General features: G+C 33.9%; 2 protein-coding genes across 2 annotated transcripts; one reads left to right on the top strand and one right to left on the bottom strand.

The window, feature by feature from the left end:
* Positions 1-575: 575 nt before the first annotated feature.
* On the bottom strand, positions 576-7219 carry LOC143560130 (sorting nexin 1-like). Its single transcript, XM_077048507.1, has 11 exons — positions 7124-7219; positions 6895-7017; positions 5969-6104; positions 5735-5868; positions 3160-3234; positions 2920-3079; positions 2667-2800; positions 2081-2149; positions 1904-1983; positions 1625-1685; positions 576-919 (listed from the first exon to the last, which is right to left on the bottom strand). The coding sequence occupies exons 1-11, from the start codon at positions 7133-7135 to the stop codon at positions 710-712; spliced, it is 1194 nt and encodes a 397-aa protein (XP_076904622.1). The 5' UTR covers positions 7136-7219; the 3' UTR covers positions 576-709.
* Positions 7220-9063: 1844 nt separating this feature from the next.
* Positions 9064-10294, top strand: LOC143560131 (protein S40-7-like). The gene has a single exon (XM_077048508.1). The coding sequence runs from the start codon at positions 9097-9099 to the stop codon at positions 9799-9801; it is 705 nt and encodes a 234-aa protein (XP_076904623.1). The 5' UTR covers positions 9064-9096; the 3' UTR covers positions 9802-10294.
* The last annotated feature ends 2211 nt before the right edge of the window (positions 10295-12505 follow it).

The following is a 12505-nucleotide window of genomic DNA, read 5'->3' on the forward strand; positions in this document are numbered from 1 at the left end:
AAAATCATTATTAGAAGAGATTAAGAGACTAGATTTCAGCTAAAGTCGACACGTGACATGCAATATTTATTAGAAGAGATGTGAGAAAACCAACTTTTAGATGGCCTACAAAGCTGACACGTGCCCCCATTATTTTTATTTATTACATATAGATATTCCGTTTAATTGACCGGATTGAATGATGGCTTTTATTTATTTTAATGACAACTCACACACCCTCTAACTCTACTCCTAAACTACACTCTTATCCAACACTTTGGTACAGCTAGGCCAAAATGCCCTTTGATATGTATGATTGAATCACTTGTTACTTTGAGACAAGTGACTTCAGTCCTTAGAATAATTTTGGTTCAAGTACCCCGCGTAGATCAACAAGAACCTGCATATTATTTCCTAAGATTAAATCCGTCTCTCAACGATCACCTTCAACTACATATGTTTCAAAATAGAGTCCCAAGGTTCTTTATCTTCTCTAGCGCGTACTAGATTCTTGATTTCTCAGCGAACGAACACAACGAACATGATTTATATGTTCATAGTCGCTTACAATCCCATACATCACACTAAATCCTAAAAACCAAAAAGCACCCAAATATTTTTAAAATGTTCCTTATGATTGTTAGGCATACACAATATACGCGCTTGCACGTCTTAAAACGTGTTGGATACTAAGATACAAACAGAACAAAAATACATAAAATGAAACATGTTATGAGACAGAGAGTGAGTCGAGTTTAGGAATAAGACTTCGCCAAGCGTCCGCAATAGCATGGGCTAAACGGGCTTGGCCCTTTGCAAATTCATGAAAAGCCCGGCCGAGATCTTGTGTTTTTTGATCTTGAAACCGCACAATTTCTTCGTTCATTAACAGTGCGATTGCCTCAAATCTTTTGGTTGCTTCCTGACCTTCAGCTTTCAACTGCATTCCAGTTACAAAAGAACAGAAAAAGGTCATGCATATAGACATGTCTTCGGGTGGAAAATGAATAGGGATGTGCACAAAAACCGAGTAACGGACTCGTAACCAAAATAATTGACGTAACCGAACCCAACCCAAAACCAACGATTTGGTTTATGCTTTTTCAAAAACCAGATTTCTGGTTCGGTGTCAGTTTTGATTGTACTTAACTGAAAAAAGCCCGTAAAAACCGGAGAGACCCAGCTTTTGTTACTGAATTTATGGATTATAATTTTTATTTTTGATTGTTAAATGTTTAGTAATTTAAAAATAAATTAATAAATATTGTACCCTGAAAATTTTAGGCCCAAAGTTTCAGGTCCAAATTCATTATATTGGGCCACATTTCCCCCAAAAAAATCAAGTTCACTTGGCAACACCGAAAAACCCAAAGCCAAACCGAACCCATTAAGAAAACTGAAAACCCAAAAAACTGAAACCGAAAGACAAAAAGAAACTTGAATTGTGGGGTTCTGCTGGCAAAATCTAGTCTTTTTGCAAGCTTTTTTTGCAAGTTTGCTTAAATATTGTTTACGGTATAAATCGATAAAAAAGAAAAAAAAATTCCAGATTTTGGGAGTATTTATTCAGGAGTTTGCAACCACTATTATATACTCTTTAAATTATAAAAATCTTAGTAGAGAAAGTACAAATAAGAATGCATACCTCCTCATATTCATGCTCTGCATCTAACATCCTCTCAGAACGAAGTATCCTTAATTTGTTGCTGAAATAGAAAAAAATTTAATGCAATTATGTTACATTGATACAAACAAATACTATATCTAATGCATCAAACCTCCTAAATTATATTATTCAAGAAACTAGATTATAATTGAAGTTATACAGACTTTGTTTTCATAATTAACACATGAATTATTTACCAAAAACTGATAATGAAACAGAAAATAATGCAAATATAATATATAAACATGGAAATCATACAGATCAATTTCCTTCAGTTTTATTTGTTCAGCCAATTCACACTGCTGTCTGAAAGCATTGGCCCGCTCTGCTATAGTACCCTGTTTTACAAATCAGAGATGAGAAAATGATGAATTTTATAAAATTATGCCGGTAAACATATTGTTCAACGTCGGTTTTTGGGAGTAAAAAGATTACCTTGATGGATTGTACCGCACGCACGTAGTCTTTCAAAGGTTTCTCAAAATTCATCAGAAGATGGTGAGCCTTCACAATACAAAACATAAAAATTAATCGGGGATACATCTACAACATAGATATATAATAGGTAAAACTAAGAAACGGGACAAATAGGTCAAAGGTAAAATTACAATAAAATAAATAAACAGCTTAAGAAATGGGTCAAATGGATCAAAGGTCCAACATATACTTCTAATGTATAGGCCTCCTAAATCATTAAATTCAATATTGAAGAGTGACATGGAGATGATATAACCTTCGTAATCTTATCCGCGACACTAATTACTATTTAGAAACTTAAAGTGTTTCATGCCCGTCCACTCAGACTCTACAAAGGTCTAATTTTTACGATTTCAAATCTCTGTTTTATAATTTAAAAATAGATGCATGTTGGGATAACCCTAATCAAGAGAAAAAAGGAGATAAATCAGTCAGTTGGAGTTGTTTACCTGTTTACCTTTTTAATTAAAATAGCGTCAAACTTTGCTTGTTCAATCAAAATAAACATCTAAAAGATAAATAAAAATAAAAAACAGAAACTGACTTTTCGTTGCAGCTTAATTGATAGCATCTCTGATTTAGCTCCAAGCTCAGTAAATGCAGTCCCAAGAGCATCTTTTTCACATGCACCAAGAAGTTTAATTGCCTTACCGAAATCAGCAAGAGATTGCCCCAATTCTGCAACAATAATTGAACGAATTGTCATTCCAAAATATATATTATTTAAACAATAGTCTTATTTTTTTAATAATACCCATCTGACTTGTTTCCGTTTAAGATAAAACATAAACTAATACCTCTGTGTCTCTTTACTAGACGATATGCGTGTTTTTGGGCTTCGGCTACATGATCTTCAAGCTCAAATATATAACGCTTTAATTTCTCGTATTCAGGATTTGATTCTTCAACTGGTTTTTCTTTCCCCATGACTACATCGGTCACTTTAGATTGAACATCCTGTCACATTCATAAGATTATTATAGTAAAATATTAAATTACGTAAAAAATACCAATTTACCAAGAATTGTTTATTTTACCCTAAAAATCTGCATCAAATCAGTTTGTTTCTTCTTGAAGATTCCAGTATCTTGTGACCTAGCTCTTTCCATTGTCTGCAATATACAAAAACATGTAGAATAGATAATATAAACTACTGGAACGAACAAACAGCATGTTACGCAAGTAATTAATATATTAAATATACATTTGCATAATAGTTAATACTACACTTCAAATTACAACAAAAATAACTAAATTGTATATTTTATGTTAATATCAAAATTTATAGTTATATACCAAAAATAATCTATACTACTAAATAAATAAAGCTTTCCTTATGCCACGTGGCATCTTCTTATCACATCCTTCCTCACCAATTCCCGCCTCCCACAACACCCCTTTTCCAAACCGGGTCCTATCCTTACCCGACCCTATTTATCTAATAACCACATAACAACATTCATCTTTTAGATAAACCCTAAATCTATCTTTCCCCATTCCAATTGATTTAGTTTATCTGCAGATAGACGCTCAAAATCGACATGTCTTTCTAGATCCGACAATCCTTATCACACTATCTTATCATCATCTTCATCATCCATGTCTCATCGTTATGCCTACCGAAATATTTTATTCCGTCTGTCGCATACCTAGGACATCCTTCCTCTCAAAATCCCGCCTCCCACAATACTTCATCCACGGTCACGGGTTGGATCCCTTACCCAACCCAAATATAATTAGATTCATCATAATTATTTGGAAACCCTAAATTAAATTCATCATTCTCCTATCGTGTATCAGATCTCTCCAAGCGTATTCCCAGACTCCAAAATAGCCATCCAGTTTCATCTCCATCACCATCAACGTAATATATACTCTTAAAACCTTATTCTTAATGATTTATTTAAACATATATTTTATGTAACTGTTAATTTTCAACTCTATTTATAAAATATAATTCTAATCACACTCCTCAATTTACGCTCTAATTATACTCCTCTAAATTAAAAGTATTTAACCACGACTTTAATATTCTGAACAATTTATCGACTTCATTATTTAACATTTTTGTTTGAAGTTTTAATTTATTTATGTTAATTGCATATTTCCTGGCATTTTAATCAATTAGGGAGCCCTTTTTGAATTATAATCCTATAAAAATAAATTTATTGATTCATACTCAAAATAGTTATTCTCATTCCAAAATACCAATTAACTCACTAAATAATTGGTAATTTTATAATGTTATAAATATCATAAGGTGATGACAAATACATATCGAATTAAGTCCCCTGCTCTTTTAGTAAATCGATTTCTTGACAACCTGGATTCTAAAATCCAAGTAAGTTTGTTTTTCCTATATTGATCATTATACTTTGTTACCACTTACCACACACAACAAAATAGGTAATTCTTTTATAAATTTCTCTAATATTAAATTCTTTATTTATTATTCACACATAAAACAAACATTAAAATGCTTACGCTTCCAACTTAGACATTATTGGATTTGTCAACAAACACTGTGAAATGGAAAAGAAACTAACAAGAGGTGGCAAAGATGCAATAAAGATCGATGGACATCAAATTAGAAGATCTGAAGTGAGATTTTTTAATGTTTATTTTATTATTTCATTTTTAGTAACTTATGTTAAATTATATAACATATATTTGTAATTCACCATTTTCTTTTTCAAACTCATGATATGATTAATTGTATCATTATATTGTGTTCGATTATAGAATAACTTTTTCAATTTACGATCAATTTATTAGTAAAAAAGATATATTATTTAATTGTAATATATGTTTGTACCTTTTATATCTAATAACCAAATTTATTTATCATGATCTCTTTTTTTAAACGGTCAATTCGGATCACTAACGGGCCACTGATCTACCCGGTCATCTTCATTTCACCCTCAAAAGGAATTACACCTTTATATGTTAGAAAATTCGCTACCCAACTTGAGTCCCCTATTTTTTATTTTTTTGGGTTTAAAGTTGGGCTTGAATCCAAAACCTCGTTTTTAAATTGAAGTCTTTAATTATGCGCTTTTAATCAATTGGACTAGAGATCATTGTCATTTATCATGACTTATTATTATTGATATTTTGATGGTTTTGGACTTATAAAATTAAATTTATTAAAACCGTGTTGTACACGGGTACCTATCCTAGTTATAAATATAGATAAACAAAATAATCAAGTACATAGCAAACGAGTTGAGCCAGGGTCGAGCTTGAAAAACTACTCACCAGCAGAGCTCGAGCTCGAGCTCTCTTAAGTTAAACGAACCAAGCTCAAGCTTAAATGAGCTCAGAGTGAACATGACCCAATAACTTAATCGTGTCAAAAGATTAAAAACCCAACTCAGACCTGAGTAACCAGATTATCTAAATGGGCTGACAGGTTAAATGCGTTGTAAACGGGTTGATCAGGCCAGTGAACTGCAATCAGATTGAATTAATACTCCATAAATCTTTAGTTCTAGTTTTGAGGTGGGTTGGAAACAGGCTGGCTAGGTTAACCAATTCTGACCCGTTAATCAAACAGGTTAATCGGGTCAACCCATTTACAAACCGACTGTTTCACTCAACCATAAAGGTTACCTGTTCATCAGCCTCTAGAAAGATTCTCAGATCATCACTTTGTTGAAGTTGATGATGTGATGCAACCCTATTAACAAATGTATCCAATGCTTGACGCCTCACTTCGATAAACTCAGCACTGAATCTAAACTTTTCTGCATTAATAATGTCATAATTGGTCATTTATAAGGGAGATTTAAATAAAAAATAAACATTAAAGACAGAAACAGAGTGATTAATGAATTGATACCATACCTACAGTGTTCTTCTCTGGAAGTGGAGGAATGAAGTTCCCCTTGTATTTCTCAAACAGACGATCATACAACCAAACGAAATCAGAATATCGTCGTATCACAATCTTCTCTGAGCCCTGATATTCTGGAAAATTTGTCTGCAAAACAAACATTTTAATGAAATTCAAGTAGTATTTACGGCTGTTCAAAAAACTCACAACTCGCTCAAAAAAAGCTCGTTTACAAACGAGCCAAGTTAGCTCGGTTTGGTACTTTGGTCTATAAACAAGCTGGGCATGAGCCTGAGCCTGAGCCGGTTCATATAAATTAAAGCACATACACACACAGTGATTTTAACCTGCAAGGCATAGGGCGAAAATGACACGATGGCATTTTGGTAATCACACGCATAGCGTAATTACACTACAACACAATACATAACTAGCGTAATTTTATAACACTACCGTTTTATAAGTGGCATAATAATATTATGACGGATTTTAATAAAAATTGAAGGTTCTCTTAATATAAATAATAAATTATGAATTATGTAGTTTATAAACTACAGTCAATGTATACTACAAATACTTTTCATGTTTTTAGGTACGTAACAAGTACAACATTATAAAAACAGAGCCAGCTCGACCTTCTGACAAGCCTATCCGATCCTAAGCACAACATTTCAGCTCGTTAAATTTAACAGACGCGTTATTAAATGATTTAAATCCATACACGAAAGTACGAAACGCGTCATTCACCTAAACATGTTTACTAAACAGGTTACACGAGACGAACCTACATAAGCCTACATTGCAGCTAGGTTTTATTTAATTTCAGGAGTTTAATCAGTTTATGAAATCATAATACATTTAATAATTAAACTACTATTACCTAATGAATTCATGAATAGTGAAATTAATATTAATAATATGAATATGAATAATATACCTTGGTGATGACCTTATAAGAGATGTAGGCTTGAACACCGTTGCCCATTTTAGCTGGATCCGTAACCGATACCGATAGAAATGGTGATCTAGGGCTCTGTAATCCATCGTTAGGGTTTACTGACTGCATGTTATTATTATTATTGTTAGTTAGGTCTTAATTAATCGAACTGGATAATGAATTGAATTGATTAATAATTAGGTTAGGTATTGTGCGTAATTAGTATTACCGTTGTCGTCATGATTTGATTGTTGCCTGCCGGAATTGAGATTCAAGCTTCGGGATGATCGATCAACATTTGGTAGTGTTACTCGACGAATAGTACATGGTAATAGAGGTCCACAATGGTTTCGGTTGGGTTAAAATCGGTTATGGTTGGTTTTGGTTCGGTTTTCACCGGTTTTGTCTAGTTTTGGCCGGTTTTAATTATGTTAACCGGTTTTGGCTGATAAAATTACAAACTAGTTCTGAATCTACGGTTTCAATCGGTTCCAAAGCGATTTATATATAATCGGTTTAAAAGCGATTTCTTTACCAGATTCGGTTCAGGTTCAGGTTTTGACGGGTTAAGGTTCGGTTAACCGGTTTTGGTGGAGAAAATTGCAAAATGGTTCCGAACCTACGTTTCAGTCAGTTCCAAACCGGATTCTACATAATCGGTCTCAAACTGGTTTGGTTTCGATTCGATTTTTGGATCGGTTCAGTTAACCGGTTTATTTGTCCACTTCTAGTTAGTAATAATATTTTGTTGACGTAGCATTTATTTTGATTAAAAAAATAATAATTTAAATGACAGGATATGTTTAACTAACCCACATCACAAAAGATACGAGTAAGTTTAAAATGGCATATACCAAAATGGCATGAAGTTATAAAAACGAATCAATAAAATAGTATGTAAATCATAGTCAAGTGGGCCCCAAATCTTAGGTTACTCTACCGTTTCGGCGTCCACTTGCCACGCTATTCGAAACTGATTTCATATATTAATGTATTTAACAAGTTTAAATTGTCATAAAAGACACGCTGTGTCGTAACAGATTTTGACAAACACATGCATTCATATGCTTGTTATACGTTGAGGACATATAAATATATAAAGTGTACGCTACGTCATAGGCGATCGTCACTAAACCTTGTACAAACTAGAAAGAATAATATGATTACGAAAGAGGACCATTTAGCTGACGTGCCGGAATCAGATAGAATAGAAGAAATCATTATTAATAAAAAAAATATATAGGTTGTTATCAAGCCTTATCAAATATTTCACCTTTCCAGTATTATACATATCCATGATATTATACGGGTGTATAGAATATGTATACCAATGTATAACATGGTTTGGAAAGTAAAGTCACTAGTCTAATATAAAGAATAAATTCGATAGGAGGTTTGAAAGATAAAGTCATAAAACGAGTAGCTAATTCCATTTACCTCACCGCTCTCTTTTTTATTTGTTACCCTCTTTTGTTCTTTAATACAAAAAGAAAAAACTAAAATGCCTTTGCTTTATATTCCAAGAATACTTCCTTCGGTTTGAGGTTTAATAATTAACACTTTAATAAATATAAAGTCATTTTTTATTGTAGTTGTAAAAAATATGAGTTTTTTTAATGTAGATTCAGGTTCAAACTTAACAGACAACACTTTAGGAAAGATTTAGGTGTCGCAACAAGGAAAACCGGGCTGTTGGTGATCTCAAGTTTGATTCTGAAGACGTCTGGGCTTTACCAGAAGTGGGCGTTTGGGCGGTTATGTTTTTCTTGGAGGTAACTTGAAGACACTTAAGAGCTCCGTAAGATAGATCAAGCCGGCTGTCGGTGACCTTTTGTTATTGGATCATCTCTACGGAAATAAAAATACTTTAATGAAAAACAATTATTAAAAAATTAAACAAAGTCACAGTCCAAGTGGGCCCCAGCACTCTGATATTAACTCCACCGTCTCGGCGTCCACTCGCCACGTCATCTCATAACCACCTCCAAATCCTATCGATAAACCAATACATCACCACGGTCCCACCAAACCCCAATCTCAACCGTCCATCAAAACAACCACACCGAATCACCGAGAGTCCGTTCGCACCAGATAATTACCTCTCACCAACAATACATCTCAACACTCCATTTTACAGTAACAATAATAATAACAATAATAAATTAATAATAATAATAATCCAGTGTATACAGTATACCTCCGATGGACTCTAACGCTGTCGCTAGCTACCGTCACCGCCGGTCACCGTCATCCGACCGCTTCCTCGGCGTCTTCTCTCCACCGTCGTCCTCCGCCGTCATTTCCGTCGCCGGCGATGATTTCAGTGAAGATGACGTCTTCTGGACCGGCGATTTCGCCGAACATAAAAGTCAGCCGTTAGATCCGGTTAATCGTAACGGTAACGGTAACGGAAACAGTCAGTCGTCGTTCCGGCAGCAGGACAAGTACGGTATTCTGGCAGCATTACCGGAAGATAACGGCGTTAACGGAGATAACGGTGTTAACGGCCTAAAACCTAATTTATCTGTTATGAACCGTAGAACCTCTACGATCGCGTCAAATCCGTCACACACGCGCCTAATTCCGTCAAACACGCGCCTGATTCCGTCGATTCCACGGCCGAATAAGCACGAGAAGGATGTGGTGAAGTTTCAGCAATCGGCGCCGGTGAACGTGCCGTTGTTTGCTCGGAAACCGGTGCTCGGACGAGAGCTTGCTGACGTGGACGTGGAGGATGATGATGATGAAGAGGAGATGCTTCCTCCGCACGAAATTGTGGCCCGAGGCTCGTCGAGGTCGCCGAATACGACGTTTTCGGTTCTCGAAGGCGCGGGGAGGACGTTGAAAGGGAGGGATCAAAGGCTGGTTCGGAATGCAGTGTGGCGGAAAACAGGTTTTCTGGACTGAGTTTTGATTATTATTATTAGAATTATAATAATGATGATGATAATTATTATTGTTATTAGTTTCTGGTGAGTTTGCAGTTTGGACTGAGAAGTTGAGGTTTTTAGTTAAGCTTTTACAGTCTGGAATATACTGATATAATATATATATATAAGTTAGGGCATATGTTTTTGTTTTGAATCTGCTCTGAATTGTGTAATCTATGCTGGTTTTAATGTGCATAAAGTGCTTGAGCAATGATTCTTGCTGTTTTTTAATGTGTTTGGATTATATAATATGTGGTTTATACTTTATATTATATATACCGGATTCGGTTTCCGTTTTCAGTTACATTTTCGTCAAGCTTCAGTTTATGATTTTAGATTCTGAACTTAATGTGCATAGAGTTTGGGCATACTAATGTTTGCTGCGCGTATGATCTCTTGAACATTTTATCAATTGCGATTATTAGTATTAGTCTCTGTTGCATTTGGTGTTTGGACTGAGAAGTTGAAGTTTTTAATTCAAGCTTTTACAGTCTGTTTGAATTAACAGTCTCTGGATTATATTATATAAGCTGGATTCACTTTTAGTTTTCGGTTACATTTTCATCTTATATTCAATTGATGATTTTAGATTCTGAACTTAAATGTGTATAGAGTTTGGGCACACTGATTTTTGCTGCATGGTGGTTATTATTAATCTCTGTTGCGTTTGAAGTTGAAGTTTTTAATTTAGAGTTTGATGTTGAATGATGGCTGTTGATAGCGCTCATACCGAGTGCTATAGCGAATAATGTAGCGAAGCACTAGTTCATCACTATCTGATTTTGGCGCCTCCATAGCGAGTAAATAGCGGAATTTAAGGTTTTTTTTTAGCAACAAAACATGTGTATACAATAAATGGATTCTAAGTCTTTTCTTAAATATACGTACAGTCGTACACCCTATTTGAATACTTTATATACATATAAAGTATTCCTGAAATTTTCTTCTAGCGTATTGCTAAACATAAAATAGCGCCTGCTATTTCATCGCGATCACTGCGTCGTGTATATCTTGCCGCGATTGTCTGCTATTCGCTATTAACGAATCTGCTTCAATAGTAAGGATTTCTAAGTCTCAATTGTGTACTTTTTGTTGTTTAATGTGCATAAAGCTTGAGCAATGATACCTGCTATTTTTACGTGTTTGAATTAAACTCTCTGGGTTATATATATACCAAATTCACTTTCAGTTTTCAGTTACATTTTCATCAAATTACACTTCTTTCAATTGGTAATTTTAGATTCTGAACTTAATATGCATAGAATACAGGCACACTAATGTTTGCTGCATATAATCTCAATATCTCATAATGATTTTATCATGAATTCACTTCCTTCTGAGTTTGATTTCATGTATTGTTCTTATAGTGGTTTGAATGAAATGAAATGTGTATAACTTCGAGTGTATAAGCTGCTCTTGTTTGCAACTAGAAGTTATACACGTTTAATCCGACTAAGATGTCTTCACTGGCACTGTCGCGAACGATAAAGATACGATTGACTGAGAAGATGATTTCATTAATAAACGATTATTTGAAATATTTATCAATTTGATGTGATAAAAAGAGCAATTGTGTCATTTGATTTCTATATATTGCAACATTGCCTGTTACATTTCAGAGCTTTAATAAATTTGGGGTGGAATTTAATTTCTTCCTCAGCTTTCGATTATCTTCACTCGGCCTGACCTTCTACCAACAACCGATTATCGTCACCATGTCCACGTTTTTTTTAGTGAAATCACATATTTGGAGCAGGTTTCTCTACTATGGTTTCAAAGTCATTAGAACATGGTTACAAAATGGGGAAGGCGAAAGGAGGTAATTGATTCTTGTTCCGTCTCACCTTCATTACCACCGCATACATACAAGTAGAGTAGCCAGATTTTCTTTATTTGGGTGCAGAAAATTTTTAGGACGGACAACAAGTCGTCTGTCACTAAGGTTCCGGTTTTTCTGTCCAGTTCAGTTACAGGGTGGTTCGAGTCAAGACGTAATTATTTATTAATTAAAAAATACATAATTAATAATTAAAATTAAAATAGATAATGTTATGGGCTTTACAAGTAATTATTATTAAGGTTTGTTGCCAAGGTTACTAAGGGTTCGGTAACAAAGCTTCTATGGGTTAGATGTCGAACTCCTATGGGTTAGATGTCGAACTCCTATGGATGCAATATCAAAATGCACGAACATGAACACTAATAGTTTTTTTGTACATGTTAAGTTGACGCATACCTGCAAGACTACAATTGCCCCTGTTTGTACACATCTCTGGTTTATCTATATCTATATTTATACTATATATAATACAGTAGAAACTCTATAAAATAATACTCTTTTGACCACCAAAATTTATTAATTAAAAGAGTTATTAATTAATCGATAAATTAATAATTATTAATTTATATATTAATTAATATTTTATTAATTTATAGTAGAACTAGTTTAAGCCCCGTGTATTACACGGGGAATTGATAAAATTTGAACGTTAATCAAAATACGACAACACAATTATCATATATTGTTTATAAAATTACAATTTGTATTAAAATTATAGGAATTACTAAAGAAACATTAGGTAAATATTTACTAATAAGAAAAAATTTTCTTGTACACTACGTTTGCGGTTGTGTTGGTCAATACACCTAGTTTATCAATAATCAAAATTTTTAGTTAATGC

The sequence above is a fragment of the Bidens hawaiensis genome, unplaced genomic scaffold (assembly GCF_021521415.1).
Source record: "Bidens hawaiensis isolate Kalapana, Puna unplaced genomic scaffold, B.hawaiensis_p1.1 tig00020226_1, whole genome shotgun sequence".
Taxonomy (NCBI): Eukaryota; Viridiplantae; Streptophyta; class Magnoliopsida; order Asterales; family Asteraceae; genus Bidens; species Bidens hawaiensis.

What these genes read in the sequence shown, in the direction of transcription:
- LOC143560130 (XM_077048507.1), bottom strand. An exon ending in CTTATAAGGTCATCACCAAG is followed by an intron (nt 6,105 to 6,894) that starts GTATATTATTCA and finishes TTTGTTTTGCAG; the next exon opens with ACAAATTTTCCAGAATATCA. An exon ending in ATTTGATGCAGATTTTTAGG is followed by an intron (nt 3,080 to 3,159) that starts GTAAAATAAACA and finishes TGAATGTGACAG; the next exon opens with GATGTTCAATCTAAAGTGAC.
- LOC143560131 (XM_077048508.1), top strand. Translation starts at nt 9,097, where the DNA reads ATGGACTCTAACGCTGTCGCTAGCTACCGTCACCGCCGGTCACCGTCA.